Source organism: Pseudorasbora parva, chromosome 1 (assembly GCF_024679245.1).
Source record: "Pseudorasbora parva isolate DD20220531a chromosome 1, ASM2467924v1, whole genome shotgun sequence".
Lineage (NCBI taxonomy): Eukaryota > Metazoa > Chordata > Actinopteri > Cypriniformes > Gobionidae > Pseudorasbora > Pseudorasbora parva.
In genome coordinates this window covers 48,282,303-48,304,422 of record NC_090172.1, presented here as the reverse complement: position 1 = coordinate 48,304,422, position 22,120 = coordinate 48,282,303, and the positions used below count along the sequence as shown (strand labels likewise).

Genomic DNA, 22,120 nt, shown 5'->3' with positions numbered 1-22,120 from the left:
AATTGCAGTGGCCGTCTGTGGCATCAGATCTTGTGCCCCCTCGTAATGCCCCCTATCAATACAGACTCGCCCTTGAAATTTTTTCCAGTCTCTGTCCTGGTTGCTGTTGTCAAAGGCTATAACAGCACAGATGGCTGTAACCCTCTCTGAATGTCATGATATCGCTGAAAGCCTGTTCTTAAAGGTCTGGCACTGAGAGTAGATACATTTTACCATGCTAGGTCACAATCTGTTTGTTCTCTCAAGTCATTAATTGATGCTCAGTACTCAATGAGATTTGGCATAGAAGATCCTTAGAATGTGTATTGGGGGGTCAATAATGAAAACATGTTTTGAAGGAATTATTTGAGCCTTCCATTTTACTTGTGACTCTTTTTATGGAAAAAAAATCTCTTTAAAGATCTCGTCAAAGGCCACTGCTGTAATAGGTGAATAATGGTGCCCTTAGTTACTTGCAGTTGTACATGGCTTTTACAACTTGTTTAGACACATGTGCACAAGCTTTATGCATCATTCCTTTAATTGATACAGTATGTACATCCTTTTCTTTCATAAATCAGGAAAACTTTTCTTTACATCTTTACAAAGTTCCTGTGTATCAAGAAAATGAAAGAAAAAGAGAAATGGTGGGAACGTAAACAGCATCTTAAAACAAAATCCAAAAGAAACCCAGGCAGTACAATGATTTCAGACTCAAAGAACCAGGTGATCACTGCAACCAAACAGGTAAAGCAAGGTCAGATTTACAATGCTGAAAACCTCCAACCTCCCTTTCTTTCCCCAAACTCCATTCTGCCCAGCTCTCATTATCATACTAAAACCAGCCCCATTTTGTTGCTACTGACCCGCCCCCATGTGTGGCTGCATATCATTTCCCTGCTGTGCTTTGTATGGGCTTGTTTCTATAGTAACAGGCAGCCAATGACTGAAATGTGTTTAAAACTGACAAAATGGGGCAAATAATGTCAACTTACACCAGAAACTGTAAGCAGGAGCATTTCTAAAACAAAGAAAAGGCTGGGGTAATTGTTTTAGTGCAATACATTTCCAAAATAATTCCCATAAATTAGCCATAATTTACAATAATTAGTAACCCGTCTGCACTTTTCAATGCTTCTAAGAGCCCCTAATAAGTGCTAAAAGGATGCAGGGAATCTGAAAGTTGCTTTTGCTGCTCTGAACTATACTGTATACAGCATACAGTATAGTTAGAATTGTCTCAGTTTGCAGGTGTTTCCCAAAGTGTATTGTTGCTGTTTTTTTGTTTGTTTTTTGTAAACATCTTAATCATATTCATAGTGTTTCTGTTACAAAATGATCACAAAGTGTCCCCAAATGCTATTTACAGTAAATTACACTTTACAGCTTTACATATATTAAAATGTTAATAAAAAAGGTTAATTGTTTTCAAGAAAAACCATAAAGCTTTGTTAATATGAACCTGTGCGTATCACACGACTTGTAAAACTGGTTGTATGGTGTTGATTTCTCTGTTTTGATTGCTGTCACAGATTGTTGGAGACTGCACTCCTTGTGAATCAGGAGAGAGTGGATATTTAAGGCCGACCAATTGTGGTTCAGAGCTGGACGCAACTTTCAGACCCAAGACATCACCCAGTCACACAGGTTACTCAATTATTTTTGTGGGCTTCATATCAGTACAACATAAAAGTACATCCGCTGTAAACTGAAGGATTCAATATGCAAGTAAACATGTTAGTTGTAATTAGAATGAAGAGAATATTAAAAAAATGAGATTTATAGAAGAAAAAAGAAAATTCACATTCACACTTTGTCAGGCCTTGGCTTGCCCGTGGTGATGTTGCTGTGCCAATACTAATAACATCTTAGTGACTGTCACCAGTAAAGTATGAGGGATTGAACATCAATGCAGCATTTGAACATTTCTATAATCTCATGGATCATGTTCTTGTTATGTTTCTTTTTCCCAACTGTGATACTTTGCATTATTGCTTTATAAAATGGCACATAGGCTTAATTTCAAAATGAATTCTACAAAGATGAGTTGTGGCAATATCTTAAAGACAAACAGCAAAATAATGAAATACAGCAAACATCTCAACTTTGGCAAATGTAACTTTTTAAGAATACTGTTGATACATTGTAGTGGATCATAGATAAGTACATAAGACAGACCCTTATTTTAAAGAAAAATAATAATAAACCAAAATAAAATTGTGCTACAAGTGCCATTTCCTTCTTAGCACTTGAAGCCATAGTAAAGGAGTGTTTTCAACCCAAAAAATGAAAGGAGAAGGAAGCCGCTCCACATTTTGATGGCTTGTTCCATGCATCACCTTGAAGGGTGACTGTGATGAAGCAAGACCATCTACCATCGTGGATCTTCACCGACTCCCTTCTCTGTGAAACATTCTTAGGCAGCCATCTTTTTCATGCAAGTTACCATGGTCAATCCGAAATGCCTTATCATCAACTGTTCTCTCAAAACTAACAGTAGAATTGTAACAGTAAGAATCCACTTTGTTGTTGTTTTTTTAGACTTGGGTAAAACCCCAGCTTTTTTCCTTCCGTTACAACTTGGCCACCGTCTTGAGCACTGCTCCAACTTTCAGAGACATTCACTAGCCAGTCGAGTCACCAGTCTAAACCCACATGTGACACTGACTGTACTGTATATAAATCCAATTTAAATGAGCCTTTAGCATGTGCAAAAGTTTTAGCATGTGCAAAACTAGTGGCATGATCAGGAACTGGTCAACAGGTTAGTTAAACACAATCAGTGATCATGGTGTTCTTGCTCTTGCTTGCAATTTTAGCATTACAATAAGGCTCTATTCAATCTGGCAACAATACATGCACCTTATACATGAAATTCCCAATCCCATGCTAACTGCATTCTGAATAATAAGCTAAGGATTTTCAAGGCAGTTGCACTACAGAAGAATAACAACACTCATCGCAAAAGACCTCAAGTACATCAACACTGTTCAAATCTGGATCTTCAAAGTACATAATACATTGCTGATTGCCGTGTACATTCACATCTACCAGCACTGTGGTAAATCCCATTAAGACATTTGTGTCGTTTCTGTTGATCTGATAACGATTCCTAAATGTGGGATTGAACTTCATGCTCCTTATGTTTTCATACTGCATTACATTTATGTGTCTGATTGTTTTGGCCTTTCACAGTTTAGCGCAATTGTTTCACATGATCTCAGGTAAGTGTGCTCTGTAGTTTTGGCTTTAAACAGTCATTTATGTTTAAATATCCCATCACAGATTTGATTAGCCTAACCTTTCTCCTTAAGGATGTTGGTGCATTCTAATACAGCTTAATTGGCCATTTATTGAGTCCCATTTTAAGGGAGATGGGTGAATACTGTCTAATTTGACTGGCACACACAACTGGCAAAGTTGTGGCTAGAGAATTGCTTTCTTGGTGCCTTATTCATTTCAATCCACTTGGCTAAAATAGGGATGTCCTTAAAAGTGAGAAGCATCACGTAACTTATCGGTAATCAAAACAGCACATTCAGGTAAATCATTTTCAAGGCTTTCTTAATGAGAAAAAAGGACATCTCAAAATATCCTAAAAGATGACAATAACTCTTTAAGAGTTTTAGAATGAACTATGAAGAAAAAAATAATAAACGGCTCCACTTTTAAGACTTGCCATGTGTAGGATGGTATTTTCTTGCTCGTTTTTCATTCAAAGACGTTTCATGCAACAACAATTTCTTTGAACAATGAAACACACATATTTGTTATATGTTCAGTTAAAAAAACAAAAACAAAGCTTGTTTTACATATTTTAAATATACTTCTTTTTCCAGGGCAGGCACCGTACACACAAACCAGGTACAGAGGCATGCCACATACTTGCATTGCTCTTGCATTCTACTATTGGCAGCTGTGATGTCATTGAAGCAGCAAGCTGGTGGGCAGTCCTATTGTTTGGGTGACCCCGCCCATCTCACATTCTAAGCCATGCCCACAACTCTCCACACTGCTACTGTGACATCACAGAAGAATGGGGATAGTACAAGCTAGAATGGGGAAAAGGGCAGCGCAACAAGACTCCGTGGCGCATGCAGAGGGGGTGGGGGGAGGGAGAGGTCTGGCCCAGGGTTGCAGTCAGATTTTTGGATGGGGGTGGGGTTAAAGTCAAGGAAAACTGGCAATGTTCATGTTTGGTCTTTTGCACTACATGATACTTCTATGTATTTTTAAATCACATTTAGTTTCTTAACTTTATACAACATTGTCACAGATGAGGCTTGTTGTGGTTTGTATCTCTCCCTCTGCTGGTACAGTGATAGGAGGATAGAGATGGAGAGAGATTATGGGTATTATAAGAATGTTTTCAAACATTTTACATATACATATTAAATAGTTGCAGAATATAAAGCCTTAGATATTGTATACTTATACAATCCTTATATATATATATATATATATATATATATCCAAATTTAGATTTGTGCTCACTCAGTTTAATTTCCGTTGCATCATTATATTGCTGCCTTTATGCCACTCATGTTTATACTTGCCGTCTGTTCGCATTTGTTTTTGTATTTTTCTGTATTTTAGATTTTGCGTCGGCGGAGCAATATCAGACTGGGAACCACGTTTCAGCAATTTTGCATTTTTCACCAAACCTGAACGGTGAAATTTTCCACAAAGCATACAAAGGTATAGTCAAGTGCATGTTATTTCAGATTATCACAGTAAATTAAATGAGTGTACACTAATAATCTGATTTCAAGTGAATTTAGACTTGTAAACGGGAGCTTCACTGACTGCAACTTTAATGTCAGCCAAATTAAGTGTAAAAAACGTTTTTTTTTCTTTTTTCTTTAATGTTTTTCTGGTTATTTCTTAATATTGATACTGTGGCTCAGCACTAGGAACCTGCTTTCGCCATCAAAACAAATAAAGATTATATTGCGAAGTTTTTATCGTAAACTATTAAATAATGAGTGCTTTAGGATATAAATCACTGGCTTTCTAATATTCCAAATTTCTAGCTGTTTTTGTTCATCAGTTAGACACAGTTGAAAATGCTGTGCTTTGGACTAAAAGTTACAATTGGATGGACTGTTTGACTCCACCAGACTGCTGCTGTTGCAAGGTTCAAACACACTTGGTCACGAGGAACGTGGATAGAACTTTACTGCCTCCTTCCCTCCAGTTCCTAAATCCACTACTTCCTGAACTGTTTATAGTGGTCTGTGCTACTCTGTGGTTCGGCCTATAAGATATAGCCTTGGTTGATTTATGTGTTTTAAGGGAGACTCTGTCCCTGCACACAAATTCACATTTATATCCAAATAAGATCATCATTTGGGGCTATTCATTTGTTCATGGTGTTTCAGTGCAAGATGACCATAAAAATAAAGTCTAAGAATGGAAACGTCAAACGTGATCAAAGGAATTAAATGCTCCACTAAACCTCAAAAACAATGAGCATAAAAATAAGAATAAACATAAAGGTTGTAGGAACAGATATGACTTTAAAAAACAACAAAAAATAAATAGGTAGAAGAAGAGGACCGGGTCAGTGGGTGGTTCAGGGTCATTGCCGGCATTGTCGTTTATATTCTATCTTCTGCGCTCATGTGAACTCTCTGTCTCTCACTCTTCGTGAAGCTGCAATCGGTACCGGCTGTAGCGAATTTGGAAGAAGAGCCTCTCCAGCGGTGAACGGGTCATTCCTGGCAGCGTGTAGTCGTCAGTATCTCCCACTCGCCGGAAACCCAAAGACTCGTACAGCTTGTGGGCGGCCATCTTGACTGCAGTTGTTCCCAGAACCACAGCCGAGTAGTTGTTTAACATGGCAAATTCTAAAACGCGTCGACCCAGGGCCTTGGCGATGCCTTTTCCACGGAAGCGAGAGTCCACAGACATTCGACGGAGTTCCACGGTGTTGTCGTCTTCTCGACCTTGCGCTGCCACGATGCCCACCACCTGACCTTGCAAAACTGCCACCCAGAAACAAGAGCCTGCGGGAATCAAAACAAAGACGTTATTTAGTTTTGTCTTTAAAGCGAGCTATTTATAAAAAAAAATATCTGCATCTAGCATGTGATTTTAATTGTTTTGATGAAGAGCTTTTTCTGCCCTCTAGGGTTAATGCTTATTCCCATCTGCATTCAGAGCATAGTATTCATCATGGTGTAGGCTGCTCTTCATTACCTCTCACTGTTAGATCATCAAGCTCATCAAATTAGTCTAGACTAATTGAAATCTATTTCTCTCACATTATATAGTTCGGTTATCTGTAAATAAGACTAGAAAAGTAGCTGATGAGAGAGGTTATACGAGAAGGAGTGACCATGCTTGTGTTCAATAAATGTGCTGCACAGAAATAGCAAAGCAGAATTAAGAAAAGAAATAGGCCTATATTTGATTGGCACACGTGATCAGCCTTATATATTCTTTTATGCTCTGAAAATAAAATGATGTTCACCTGGAGATGTGCATTAGTTGTAAGTGCAGCTTACAAATAGATTGTGTTCTGAAATATGAACCCACATTTAAGCAGACTGTATTTATGGATCACGCCAGTTCATTTCCAATTGCCTGGAATTACCAGTGTCAAAGTGTGCTGTTAACAATATGAACATGGGAGACATGTTTATGATTGATTCATTCATTGTCCTTTTTTCTTACTGATCTTTTAATAATTACATATCGCAAAGCCTGTTCTGATAAATTGTTTTTTCAAAGGAAAAGTCATAAAAATGTGCACCATCAAATGAGTTTAAAAGCTATTTGTGAGACCCATGATTGACGTGATTAAAACCTGTTGTTACATGCTCAAGTGCTGATTATAGTGTCACAACAGTCACTATTGATTACTTGCATCAGTAATACTGAGAGGAGCACAGATTATGGTATTTCTAATCTTAAACATTGTATTTTATGTCATGCTTGTGAGGATCAGCTCTGTTATAAGTAACTAAATTACTTACTGAGTTGCAGTGAGAAAGGAGATAACTACGGTGAGGGGCAGGACTGTCACGTCTGTGCCATAGAAGCTGCAAAGACTACAAATACACAAGGACGCGACTGAGCTCTGGATACTTCAAGACATAAGAAGTATAGCAGGAAAAGGTAAGTCTGAACGGATATGTTTTAAATGACTTGCTGTAATCTTAATCATGCATACTAATAATTGTTTTAGTATTGGTTTCGTGTTTCTGGCATGAGGTCGATTAACTTTTCTGACAACACGTGTTCTTAAGCATCTAGTCTTTACTATCTTCTAAAATCTCTCGCCATACTGTTTGCACAAAAAAGCGTCATAGAGAATCAGTTGAACATTAAATAGAATCACAACATTATATATCAAATACTGCAAGTGTAATATTTATGCAGGAGTTGCACATTTTTTACATAAATTGTTATCGATTCATATCAATATCAAGGAATAGCGTTTATTCATTGTGCCATGTTGCTGAATGACAGAGGTGTGTGTGTGTGTGTGTGTGTGTGTGTGTGTGTGTGTGTGTGTGTCATGACTGCAGTGGCTTCAGGGCTGAGGAGCACTATTAATCAATGTGGGACTGAACGGTCTGCTGTACACTCATTAGTTTTACTGCTCACACAAATACACCCCCTCCCCAGCTGCCTGATAACTGCTTCCTTTGTGTGTGTGTGTGTGTGTGTGTGTGTGTGTGTGTGTGTGTGTGTGTGTGTGTGTGTGTGTCTGTGTGTGTGTGTGTGTGTGTGTCTATGTGCCATTCAAATAGAGATAAATAACAACTTTTGATGAGCAAATCAAATTCTGATCAAGTTCCACTTCACATTATTTCCTGTTGAATATGCAGTTTCAAATCACATTAGGAAAATGAAATGTCACAAATGCCATTTCATGTCATCATTGACTAATTGGGAGAATAACAGAAATGTCTGTGTATTTTCCACATATTAAAGAGGTCCTCTTATCCAAATTAGTCTTCTTTTCATATATCCTTATAAGTATCTGACAAAAAACCCATTCTTTTAATAATCAAAGCCCCTCCAAGTAGATGCTGAGTGCATTAAAGAAACATCACTCTGGCAGAGATAACCCATATATTCCTTACGATTCCCTCCAGGATTCCACATTAGCATAGCAAGAGAGAAAATCCCTTGGGAGAATCCTTTGTCTGCATGCTGCCACTAAACAAAACTACCACACATACTCACAGCGGGGCTTTGATTCACACCTTCCCCCATTTCCTGACCCTAGTCTTCAATCCTGTCTTTCACTTGATGCAGGAATAAATAAAAAGCCTGTATGCACAGAAACTGTCTGCACTAAGAACTGACAACGATTTTCATATAGGAAGAAATTAGCGCTTTAATTCTGCAAGGATGCATTCAATTGATAAAGTAACAACAAAGACATTTATAATGTTTATATAAGATTTCTATTTAATATAAACATTGATTTTATACTTTCTATTCATCAAAGAATCACTATTTTTGAAAGAAGTCTCTTATGCTCACCAAGGCTGTATTGTTTGATCAAAATACAGTAAAAAAATAAAAATAAATAAATTATATATATATATATATATATATATATATATATATATATATATATATATATATATATATATATATATATGAAATATAATTACCATTTAAAATAATTTTTTTAATGTAATTTATTCCTGTACTGCAAAGCTGAATTTTCAGCAAATTCATTTTCTGAATCCTTCAGAAATCACCCTAATATGCTAATTTGTTGCATACAATTATGAGATTATCTTATTATTATTAGAATTGTTTCAAACAGATGTGCTGCTTAATATTTTTGTGGAAACTAATATATATCGTTTTCAAGATTCTCTCATGAATAAAAAGTTCAAAAGAACAGCATTTTTATATATATATATATATATATATATATATATATATATATATAATTTTTTTTTTTTTTTTTTGTAGACAATATAAAAGTCTTTGTTACGTCTGATCAATTTAATGCATCCGTCCTAAATAAAAGTATTAATTTCTTTAAAAAATCTTACTCCACCAGACTTTGAAGGCTAGTGTATCATTTTGCGTTGCTCACAGTGATTCTCCAGACTTATGATATATGAACTTGCTTTAATTGTAGCGATGCATTACATGGAGCATTCTGATTGGCAGCATCTGGCTGTTTGGTATGGCAGCTGCTCTGAATTTGACCGTGAAGTGCTGTAGCAGAGTTTATTATAGGCAACAAATGTCCTGTCCTTACGCTAACGCTGTCTGAGGGAAGCCCATAGAATAATAAAAGATTTCAGCCATTCAGCACTCAATCTGCACATACTACTACCATCTGCTAAACAATTCCAGAGCGCCAATCATTCATCAACTAGGCTACCTGCAAGTCATCATAATACTGAATATCATCCATCGTTCTGTCCCTCTCCAGCTGCACTATGTTTACTACGGCATCACAGTTGCACAGTCGGAAATGTGGTCATAAGAGGAAAGTTATTTTTTATTTTGGGGTGCTTTAAAGATTAAAGCTGTAAATCAGAGTTTGCCGCAATACAATTTGTATCAGCATTTGTTTCTGCATTCAATCAATAGGCCCAAATTACTCCAAAGAATTATCCTCTAGAGCAAAACTGAGAGAGACTTTCTACATATTTCATGAGTCTTCAGCATTAAAGCCTACACATCAGATATTCTGCCCATCTTGGACTCCTAAAGTGCTGTGTTTACCCTCAATTTCACAGACCCGATCCTGAGTATTTGTACTCTGGTGAGATAAATGTTTGATTGGTGCATTGTGTGAACTGAGTAGTCCGTCCGGACTTAAATATCGTGAAGGATATGTAATAATACAAGTATTTGTGCTTAAGCATGTTATTAGATCAGCATAATTATATTTTACTATTAAGTGCCCAATTGCTATTTGACGCAGACATATATCATATTTCAGTACCACTCAAAAGTTTGTCAGCAAGATTTGTTTTTTTCAAAGAAATTAATTGTTTTATTCTGCAAGGACACAGTAAGTGGCTGTAAAAAGAGTTGGAAAAACTTTTATATAAATGCTGCTCTTTTAAACTTTATGTTCATCAAAAAATCCTGAAAGATGAATATTTTTAAATCAAAATGTAGCAGATAATCTGTTTCCAACACTCATAATAAGAAATGTTAGCGTACAAGAATACTGAATATGGATTTGTAGCCTTGTTGAGAATAGGTGACCGCTTTCAACAATATTAAAACTATATATACTATATACGTTATACTTATGAGATGCGTATGTGATGTTAATTTTGAGTGAATGTGTGTGTGCGTGTGTGTGTGTGTGTGTGTGTGTGTGTGTGTGTGTGTGAAATGACCCCTTACCTGTGGGTTTCATGTAATACGCCTCAATGTCAGCCATATCAGTGTGAAGAGCGCAGTCCAGGTAGCTGAGAATGACTTTTCTGCTGTAGTAATAACGTGCACCCATTAGAATAAACGGTGCGCAGAAGGTCAGTGTGAAGGATTTGGTCATAACATAGCACATTACTATGGAGAAATGGAAGAAAAATAAACGACACCTGTCAGAAAAGAGAATCAAATGTTTGATTTTTGGCAGAGGAGAGACAAACAGACATCATATGTATGCAGAGAAACCCTGATAAACCAGGGCTGTGAGATGTAATGCAATGCTAATTATGGAAAACAGACTAATTACACAGTGTATCCTGTAATTAAAATAAAAGTTGTAAGTAACTTTATACATGTGTACGGCTTGGAATTTTAATGGGCAATGGAGGGCACAACAGGGTCTTCATGGGTGTAGTTAAACTCGAGAAAATCTGTGTGTGTGCGTGTGAAGAGAGGCTGTTGGCACAGGATGGCGCCCTTGAGTACAACTGCGCACTGTTTACCGTCAACACAGACGTGCTTTCAACTCAAACAAACTATGATATAAGTTTACAAGTTTTGCTATTCTGAAGAACACTTCAAATGAGCCTAGATTAATCTATCAGAGGAACAGGTGTCGTGATACAGCATATTCTCTGAGCATATTTAGTATGCAAATGTATGGACAATGTTAAAAAAAAAAACTCATTCATTTCAGCTGTGTAATTTTTTAATGTAGAATAAAGGTACAAAAAGGTTGCTGTTTAGCCAGATCACCACGATGCTCACTTACACCGCCTGTAGTTGAAAACCATTGAAAATCATTAGTAAACAAGAAGGAAATGGCATTTAAATATTATACGTATTACCAAATCTCTGTCAAAGAAACGTCATTGACCTAAACAGGCAACAAACACAACTTCGTGCACTAACATGAGACTTAATTGTGTGGGGAACGTAGTGCGCTCGCGCGGGATTCATTCATTCACTCACTCACTCACTCGGTGCGCGCAGCGCACACACATTCACTGGTAACGCATGCCGCATGCTCTGAACCCTGCTGCTGTCTTTGTGACTCCCTTTACTGATATCCACAGTTTGTTTTTTTTGAGCGAAAAAAGATTTCATTATCACGTGCGTTGGGGGGAAAATGACGATCGTTTTGGCATAAAATGTATGATGATTTGAACATAAAATGTATTGATTGGGCTCATCATCTTAGTTAGATTCTTTTCATTTCAACATATTTATTATACTTACATATGAACTCAAACAGCTCAGAGCTTATTTTCACATGTTGCAGAGGAACAATGATGAAAGCGAAACGCTCATCGTATTCCCGAATTTTGGTCACATACCTGTGAGAAAGGCATAGATAATTTGGGTTCTAGTTTGCTGTTTTAGACCCCGAAATGCCGAATTAGGTATCCGCTCCATGATTCCCTCGTTGAAGATCCGGCGCACCTCCTCATGGTCCGAGTGTTCAAATTCGCGAATAAAAACCTTGTTCCGTTTTTCGACCTTAGTCTCGAGCGCACTGGGAGAAGGCGAAGAAGACGTCCACATTTGCGAGGAGGAAACTATAATTGAATCTTTTTTGGTCCCAGCTATGGCCTCGTGCTCTTCTGCAACGATTTTTGTCTCGCAAACCATTTTGGGAGACGAACAATGCATGCAACTGGCCTGAAATGAACTGAAATTGGGGAGAAGCAAAAAAAGAAAAGATGGATGATGGTCTTCTTTGTTATGGAAAGAAAAAAGACTGATGTATTACTGCAACCCTGAGCTTCCTCACGACCAAGACTTGCCGGTGCATCACAAGTGGTATTTATAATGCGGCTAAGCCGCATTCAGATTCTGGGGTGTGGGTGTTCTCCTCATCTCCCTGATTGGATGCGGCGCCGTGCCACATCACGATGGTGGGAGGCGAACGTACAAAAGACACAGTAACGTGTCTTTTTCAAACGCACACACTTACGGTATTTTTGCCCCCGTCTGTCAGTGCACCGGCATAATTCCTCACATGTGTTTTGGGGGGGAGAGTGAACGGATGGCTTCATGATGCGCTCTGGAGCGCCATGAACCCGCGTGTGATTGCAGTATCCGCAACGTCACGACGATGCTGCGCAACATCAGTCTGCATACATCAGCGATATATACCCGACCTGCATATTTTACAATGCGTGTGCAGATCTTCACGGGTCCACTGGCGTTTTACTAACGTCCGCTGGACTGCTTGTTTTACGAACGTGTGTGTGTGTGTGTGTGAGTGAGTGACACTTTTACTGCACTGCAATGCTATAGCTTTACTTTCATCCAGCACACCCCTTCTTGGGACCACAGTATGTTTGCTCGTGACTCGGTGACTCCTGTTCGCGTAGTAGGCTATTATACGTGACTTTGGGTGTTTAAATTAATATGAGTAGTGTGTTTGTGCGTATTTACAGTAGAGTCTTAGCCTATTTATATAGATACGTGCTACAAACTTCCGGGAGGTATTTTGTATGCTCAGTAAAATATGTGCAGATTGAGATCAGGAAGTTGTTTTATTTGTTTATTTTTCCTCTCACTGAGATTCGGATAATAAAATGTAATTAAAATAACTAACCTTAGTTAGCTAAAATAATAATAATAATCTATAACACCTCCGTCTCTGATAAGTGGGTACACGAGACCTGTTTTCCTTTTTGTTTGTGTGATGTTCGGCACAAAGCCTATTTAGTATAAGTTTGGGGTACGTTAAATCTCGCTACTCGGTTTTTAACAACATTGTCAGAGTAGTAGCCTACCTACCTATGATTCCCCAACACCAACACACACACACACACGGATTCCCTCGTTTACTACAGATCGATGCAAGCTGTGTTGTAGGCTATCATCTTTTCCTAATTGCAATAATAAATATAAAAACTCACTCTATGTCCAGATTATGTCAGTTATCTTATTATGCCTTGGGTTGCATATTTGTATTCCTACTGATAAATAACTGATGAAGAAATCCCCTCGGTTTAAATAAGTCGCATTACAACCGTATTGTAGCAGAACTAGTTTAGACTGGATCGCCCCCGCCCTTTCTTCTTCTTCTTATTCTTCTTCCCAAACCCTCCCCCTCCTAGGCGAAATGAGTCTTCTTTTTTCTAAATGTTTGAGCAGGTATACCTTGTGCCCTAATACAAAACCGACGTTACTCAACAATTAGGGGAAAAATTGGAAAGCGCGAGTATTGCAGCTCTAGTGGTCTCAGCATCAGCATCAGCGTGCACTGGGACAGACTGGTGGTGCCAACGGGCATGCGCGCGTCATGCAGAATGTAACTTAACTAGTGAGTTCCTCGAGCAGTGAGCAGCGTTCTTGTCAGTTTGAATATTTATTATCCTAGTATTTATATAGTATATAGTATAATATTTGTTCTAAGGAATTTTTAGGCAGAAGAATGTTGTGCTTTTGTGTAGCTCTTTCTGAACTTGAACAAAGATTCTCTCATCACAATAGCTTAGAGGCTATCACAAGGTTTTACAATACAACTCACTTACCTAAATCTTCAGTCAGAATGAATTAGCTTAAAAATGGTTTAATTGTTGGTTCCTTTTAAATCAGAGTACATGATGTCACTTGTTTCTCCTTCCATTGTCCTCATGTAACTTGACCTTTGACCTTTGCATTCTAGAGGGAAGTGGTGACCCAAAATGTCAGATAGCACAAAACCAGCCTATATATTGTACTCCATTTTGCAATAACCCTTGACCTTTCAAATCATCAGAAATCGTGATCACTAGCATGTGTGTGACAAGGTTGTGGGTAACCTGAGATACTTACGTCATAGCAGATCCTTTTATTAATTTGTCTGGGAATCTCCATTAGTAAGCATTTAAAACTCATTAGAGAACTGAGCTGAGGTCAGTTCTCTTCATTTGTAAAGGCTATACTCTATTTATGCTTGCATTTTAAATAATAATGATTGAAATGCCTATTCAACTTAAAGGTTGAAAGTTTGACTGTGTGAAATCAGGACTTTAAAATAACACATTTTAGGGAGCTATCCTCATGCATGTGTTAATAATCTTGCTGCTTTTTTCCCATTGATTGTTATAATGACTGATGGCCAGGGCCCCCATGAATGAGCTTGTGTGCGTGCGTTTGTGCACGTGCGCTGGGTTGTGATCCTGAATTGGCGAGGTTTGTGCTAGTGGGTCAGTGGGTCTATTACCCCTCCTAATGTTCAACTGGGTGTCTCAACTTTAATTAATTTTAAAAATGTGTGTGTCAATGGTAACGTAGCTCTAGGGCTTTTTAAAATGTTGAGTAAGCAGGTATTAGAAAGTGATAGCGCAAAAAGAATTTAGTCTTTATATACAAGTAAAGTAAAATTGTATTTCTGTAACACATTTAAAATCAACAGTTATACCAAAGTGCTGTAAAATGTGCATATGAAAAAGCATAAAAAGAAAAATGAATTAAATATTGATCTAATCAAAAGTCAAAGAGAACAGATGAGATTTAAGAGGCGATTTAAAGCGCGCTGCAGGAGCAGACCTCACATTGAAGGGAAGACTATTCCAGAGTTTAGGTGCCGCTGCAAAGAAGGCCCGGCCACCCTTAGCTTTACATTGAAAACATGGGACTGTTAAAATAAGCTGATTACAAGACCTAAGAGTTCTTTGAGGAGTGTAAGAAATCAGAAGGTCACATTTTGGTGCAACACCAGATAGAGCCTTGTACACACAAACTGCAACTTTAAAATCGATTCTGAACAGGAAGCCAATGTTAAGTTGCTAAAATGGGAGAAATGTGATCTCTCTCTTTTTTTTGTGCCGGTAAAGAATTTTATACAATTTGCAGGTCAGAGATTGCAGTTTGAGGCAGGCCAGAGTAGGCTACAGGGAATTACAGTAGTCCAGATGTGATGTTATGGAGGCCTGGATTACAGGTCCTTCTCAAAAAATTAGCATATGTGATAAAAGTTCATTATTTTCCATTGTGTAATGATAAAAATTAAACTTTCATATATTTTAGATTCATTGCACGCCAACTGAAATATTTCAGGTCTTTTATTGTTTTAATACTGATGATTTTGGCATACATCTCAAAAAATTAGCATATCATGAAAAGGTTCTCTAAACGAGCTATTAACCTAATCATACGAATCAACTAATTAACTCTAAACACCTGCAAAAGATTCCTGAGGCTTTTAAAAACTCCCAGCCTGGTTCATTACTCAAAACCGCAATCATGGGTCAGACTGCCGACCCGACCCTGTCCAGAAGGCCATCATTGACACCCTCAAGCGAAAGGGTAAGACACAGAAAGAAATTTCTGAACGAATAGACTGTTCCCAGAGTGCTGTATCAAGGCACGTCTGTGATAAGGAAAAAGTGTGGCAAAAAAACGCTGCACAATAAGAAGAGGTGACTGGACCCTGAGGAAGATTGTGGAGAAGGACCGATTCCTGACCTTGGGGGACCTGCGGAAGCAGTGGACTGAGTCTGGAGTTGAAACATCTAGAGCCACCGTGCACAGGCGTGTGCAGGAAATGGGCTACAGGTGCCGCATTCCCCAGGTCAAGCCACTTTGGGCTACAGAGAAGCAGCACTGGACTGTTGCTCAGTGGTCCAAAGTACTTTTTTCAGATAAAAGCAAATTTTGTATGTCATTCGGAAATCAAGGTGCCAGAGTCTGGAGGAAGACTGGGGAGGAGGAAATGCCAAAATGCCTGAAGTCCAGTGTCAAGTACCCACAGTCAGTGATGGTCTGGGGTGCCATGTCAGCTGCTGGTGTTGGTCCACTGTGTTTTATCAAGGGCATGTTCAATGCAGCTAGCTATCAGGAGATTTTGGAGCACTTCATGCTTCCATCTGCTGAAAAGCTTTATGGTAGTTGAAGATTTTGTTTTTCAGCACGACCTGGCACCTGCTCACAGTGCCAAAACCACTGGTGAATGGTTTACTGACCATGGTATTACTGTGCTCAATTGGACTGCAAACTCTCCTGACCTGAACCCCATAGAGAATCTGTGGGATATTGTGAATAGAAAGTTGAGAGACACAAGACCCAACACTCTGGATGAGCTTAAGGCCGCTATCGAAGCGTCCTGGGCCTCCATAACACCTCAGCAGTGCCACAGGCTGATCGCCTCCATGCCACGCCGCATTGAAGCAGTCATTTCTGCAAAAGGATTCCCGACCAAGTATTGAGTGCATAACTGAACATCATTATTTGAAGGTTGACTTTTTTTGTATTAAAAACAATTTTCTTTTATTGGTCGGATGAAATATGCAAATTTTTTGAGATGGGAATTTTGGGTTTTCATGAGCTGTATGCCAAAATCATCAGTATTAAAAGACCTGAAATATTTCAGTTGGTGTGCAATGAATCTAAATTATATGAAAGGTTAATTTGTATCATTAAATTATGGAAAATAATGAACTTTTATAACATATGCTAATTTTTTGAGAAGGACCTGTATAAATATTTTGGAGTCAAAATGTTAAAGTTTTCATTTCACAATCTATCTCAAATGAAAGAAACTGCCCTTTACCACTGATGTGATTTGTTTCAAAATGTAATGACGAATCATATGTAACCCCAAGATTGCTGAACGCTGGTGGAGATAGAACCTAATTTAAAAGGAGATGAAAGACCTGGAGGGGCCAAAAATCATAATTTAACTTTAGCTTTCATTTCATTGCAAAAAATAATTAGCCATCCAACATTTGATCTCCTTAAAACATTTACACAGTACGTTCAAGGGATAAGAACTGCCCCCATCCAAGTAGACATCACATCCAAGTAGACATCACATTGGAGTTAATCATCCAAGTATTGGCTTCATTTACATGTATTTCCCTTCACTGCATCTTCTCCCATCTCTTCTATAACTCTCCCAAAATGTATGTTTAAATGTGAACAAGTATTGTACAGTTTTATACATGTTTGGTATCATTTGAAATGTCTTAGTGTGACTGGTACAAAGGTCTTGTTCCCACAGAAGTAAAGTAAAAGGTTGTGCTGGGTCTGGGTGTGTCTTCTGCCAATATGTATTTACCGCCTGTCCTTAATAAGGTGTATATTACAGGTCTACAGGACTTGAATAATGCAAATTCCCATTGTGAACTCATGTTTAGATTTGAAAGAGTTTTCTGTCTTGGTCTGGTATTTAAGGAATATGGCAGAAGGGTTTAATTAATATACACCACATAATAGGGGAACTGATGAAGAAGACATCTTCCCTATGCTCACTGAGAAGGTTCTGTCAGGTTTACACAGGTCAGCCCATTACACTGAGTGTCTTCTAGACACTGAGTGTTATAATTTTCAGAAGTCGGTTATCCATCTCTTACTCTTTACTTCAGAGCATTTAATGTTATGTATGGATTATCTTAATTGATTATGTAATGGGCATGATATGTTTACCTAACTAATAATAAATTGTTACATTGATTTATTCTGACTTTCTCTGAAGTTATTAACCCATTAGAGGAAGTTAAATTGGTCACTTTGTTTCATGATAATGGCTATGGCCTCTGATTAGATTTATAGTCTTGCATTAATTAAGTGGGTTCAGATCTAAGGGGACTGAAGAAAAAATATTCTAGAATGATCAACGTGGAGCACGGGCATCCAGGATATCAGTTAATCGCCTCTGTCTAGTGACCAAGACTAATTATTTTGTGTTAAAAAGATCGTAATCCGGCCGGGGCGCAACTCAAAGTGTTATTGAGGTCCAGATGAATGGGTATAATTATTAATAGTATTCAAATGTGTCGTTAAACTATTATACAAATGACCAAATAACCTAATCGGCATTCTAACCTAAATTCGAGGTAAATATAAATATAAATCTAACCTAAATTCGAGGTAAATTTATGGGGCGGCAGTGGCTCAGTGGTTCATGTAGATTGTCTACAAACCAGGAGGTTGGTGGTTCGATCCCCGGTTCCACCTGACCAAGTGTCGAGGTGTCCATGAGCAAGACACCTAACCCCAGCTGCTCCCGACGAGCTGGATGGCGCCTTACATGGCTGACATCGCCGTCGGTGTATGAATGGGTGAATGTGAGGCGATATGTAAAGCGCTTTGGATGGCCATAGGGTCTGTTGAAAGCGCTATATAAATGCAGTCCATTTACCATTTACCATAAAATGGAATCAAATAAAAGTAAATTTGAATTCAATTATTATACACCACATAATAGGGGAAGTGATGAAGAAGACATATTTCCCATACTCACTGAGAAGGTTCTGTCATTGAGATAAGAGGCCAATGGCTTAATGGGAGACTTGATTGGCAAAACTTTATCATCAAAAAAATTCTCACAGATTTCCTGAGATGGAACAAGAGAAGGAACAGGTGAGGGTTTTAGTCAATTGTCTTAAACCGCATTCCTAGCTGATTTGCATATTCAGTGATGAGTTTTGAGAGGAATTTAGATTTTGCCTCTTTCACTGACTTTTGGAAACTGGTTAAGCATGCAGTTAAACATTCATATGATACTTGGGGGTTATCTCTTTTCCACTTCTGCTCTGCCTTATTACACTCTTGTCTAAGAGACGGAGTACAATCATTTAACCAAGGCTGAGCGGGGCCCTTTCCCTTAGTTTTCCTGGGCTTAAGGGGAGCAACAGAGTCCAAGGATTTAGGAAAAACCTCTATCTTCAGTGTTTAATTCATCGAATAGGTCAGCATCCGCACTATATAGCACTATAAAAATAAACTGGCAGTGAGAGTAACTCCACAGACTGAGAGCAAGCAGAGGTGGGAAAACCACAGACAGATTATGGAATGACAAAAGAGCATTAAGATTATCTTCAGTCAAGTTCATTTAGAAAATAATGTCTGTCATTACATTCTTTTATTCTGCTTTCAACAGTAGCAGTATTTACATTAACCTAACACTGTTGAAAGTCAGAAATGTTTCTCACTTTGTGTGGTATGTTTTTCAAAAGAAGTCTCCACTGTTCACTATGAAGAAAAACAGTATTGTGAAATGGGGGGGGGGGGGGGGGGGGGGCTTTTTGATAAATTGATCAAAAGTGACAGTATATAACGGAGCCCCGCACATGACACGCAGTTTTCAACAAATCCAGTTTTCAACATTGATGATGATAAATGTTTCTTGAGCAGAACATTTGTCATATTAGAATGATTGAAGGATTATGTGACACTGAAGACTGGAGTAATGATGCTGAAAATTCAGCTTTGCATTACAGGAATAAATTTCATTTTTAAATATGTTCAAATAGAACACACTTATTTTAAATTGTAAATATATTTGACAATATTATTAGTTTTGCTATATTTTAGATAATTTAAATAAAGCTTTGGTAAGCAGAAGAGACAAATAATCAAATTAGAACACCCAAAAAAGGTCTAAATTGTCAGGTACAAAATTAGTGATCAAATGTAAAAAATATCACTGCATAGTCTGCATACATTTATATAACACTGCATATAAATATAAATTAACACTTATTAAAAGTTATTCAGTCAAGAGCATTGAGTGTTATACAGTAGGGAGCGCTATTACACATCTCCTGATCAAAACACAGGAGAAGAAGGAGCAGAAACGACTGACATCATATGTAAGGACATGCAAATGTAAAATAATGCATTCATTAACATTAAACTGCATATAAATCAAAGCTGCCAATGTTACTGAATGAAATATCGACCCAGGACGAGCTATAGGACTGTGAAGCTTTGGGGGTGTTGATGGACTCGATCTATTGTTTTGACTTGTAAACATTCAAATGTTGATTAAAAAAATAATTCATGGAGCTAGAATAAAACAGAGGGTCTGTTCTTTCTTTTGATATTTTTTGCATGTTCAGATATTCATACAATATATTTTGTGGGCCATGAAACTTGTGAAAATGACTAAAAATGTTGGCGGTGACTGGCAAAATGTTTATGTTCACTTATAGACATAACCGACTATGTTTAGAATGATACTCAACAAGAAAGGCATTTTGACATTATTTTGTGTGAATATTTGCACGCTGTAAGAAACGTGGGCGCGCTTTGGATGTGTGCGGCATCTGAGAGAAACTCAGAGAAAGTTTCTTGTCTGTGTGTGCTTGAATATTTAAATTGGCAAGGCTTTAAAATGTGCACATTATCAACCTCCGTGAAGATGCAGCACTGACCCGAGTGGGCAAGTGACAGTTCCGTCAACTGGCCCGAGTGTCTTTCACGTTTTTCACGGCCATCGGGCGGCCTCCAAAACTTCGGTAGGGGAAAACTGCTGTACCGATGTCTGTGTGGTATAGAATACCGGTGTATACTGTATGTAGTATAGTGTAGTATACCATTGTGTGTGTGTGTGTGTTAGGAACACCATACTAATACTGTGTTTGACCCCTTTTCGCCATTGATTCAACAAGGTGCTGAAAACATTCTTTAGAAATGTTGGCCCATATTGATAGGATAGCATCTCGCAGTTGATGGAGATTTGTGGGATGCACATCCAGGGCACGAAGCTCCCGTTCCACCACATCCCGAAGATGCTCTATTGGGTTAAGATCTGGTGACTGTGGGGGCCATTTTAGTACACTGAACTCATTGTCATGTTCAAGAAACCAATTTGAAATGATTCGAGCATTGTGACATGGTGCATTATCCTGCTGGAAGTAGCCATCAGAGGATGGGTACATGGTGGTCATAAAGGGATGGACATGTTCAGAAACAATGCTCAAGTAGGACGTGGGATTTAAACGATGCCCAATTGGCACCAGTGTTAATTTTGACAGCAAATTCAGATTTAGTCTTAGTCTTAGTCTTTTGAATAACACACCATTTAGTTTTAGTCCCATTTTAGTCATCTGAAATCTTTTAGTCTTAGTCTAGTTTTAGTCGACTAAATATCATAAGAGTTTTAGTCTTAGTCTCACGGGTCGGTTTGTATAACGTTTTAGGTTCACGGTTTCAGTACGGTTCGGTATTTGCTATGTTCACAGAATAAAGGACTATTAAAAATAAAGAAGATAAGAGCAAATAACTTAAATACAAGCAGTAGCATAAATAAATTCTATTAAGCAAAGATACTGATAAAATGAACAATGCATTTCCTGTTTTTCATGTAGGTCTAACGTTAGTTTTAGGTAGAGAAATAGAATAAATAATCAAATGTAAAATAACTACTTATTTAACTGTTTAAATGAAAGATTAATCCTTATTAAACTTACACAAGCTATTCAATCAAGAGCAGTGAGTCCTCATATTTTCTTTGACATTAAAGGTTGCTGCCCCTTTAAGACAGGGGTATGCGTCGTCTTTCTCGACTGTATAAAGTTCACTTAAGGCATATTCAGACTATGTCTGCTTGGATACTTAACAAGATGGACATGTTGACATACTTTTTGTATGAGTTTGTCCGTTCAAGCGCAAGACTTGAACGATAACTGAATATTGGCGCGCTGTGGGACGCGTGCGCGCTCTCGGATGACAGATCTTCACACAGCGCGCGCGCGCTCTCATTCGCGTCTTCTGGCGAATATACCCGTCCCGGGTGAGGACGGCGAAATGACTGGACAAACGGCAGCACTCGCATGCATTGAACACAGTTTACAAAGAGAAACCATTTTGCCAGTTTTTATTTTATTATCGTTGTTGTAGTGTAGCCTATCACTGAGGAGCCAGCACGTATCCATCGACAGAAACATACATAAAGCATTATTTTCAAGTTACAACCCATATCAAAGATGCGTCATCATCAGATGTAAGATGGACCGCGGTGGAAGTGCGTTTTACACGGCACCCCGGTTGGGAAACGCTGGTCTAATCAATACAG

The 22,120-nt window shown here is 38.1% G+C and overlaps 1 protein-coding gene across 1 annotated transcript; it reads right to left on the bottom strand.

Moving 5' to 3' along the window:
• Nucleotides 1–502: 502 nt before the first annotated feature.
• nat8l (N-acetyltransferase 8-like) lies at nt 503–12,538 on the bottom strand. Its single transcript, XM_067444031.1, has 3 exons — nt 11,694–12,538; nt 10,330–10,494; nt 503–5,987 (listed from the first exon to the last, which is right to left on the bottom strand). The coding sequence occupies exons 1-3, from the start codon at nt 12,007–12,009 to the stop codon at nt 5,620–5,622; spliced, it is 849 nt and encodes a 282-aa protein (XP_067300132.1). The 5' UTR covers nt 12,010–12,538; the 3' UTR covers nt 503–5,619.
• Between the last annotated feature and the right edge of the window lie 9,582 nt (nt 12,539–22,120).

Excerpts from the sequence above, each read along its gene's own strand:
- nat8l (XM_067444031.1), bottom strand. The coding sequence starts at position 12,009 with ATGCATTGTTCGTCTCCCAAAATGGTTTGCGAGACAAAAATCGTTGCA. Across the intron at positions 10,495-11,693 it reads TATCTATGCCTTTCTCACAG|TAATGTGCTATGTTATGACC; the intron begins GTATGTGACCAA and ends ATTTCTCCATAG. Across the intron at positions 5,988-10,329 it reads GTATTACATGAAACCCACAG|GCTCTTGTTTCTGGGTGGCA; the intron begins GTAAGGGGTCAT and ends TGATTCCCGCAG.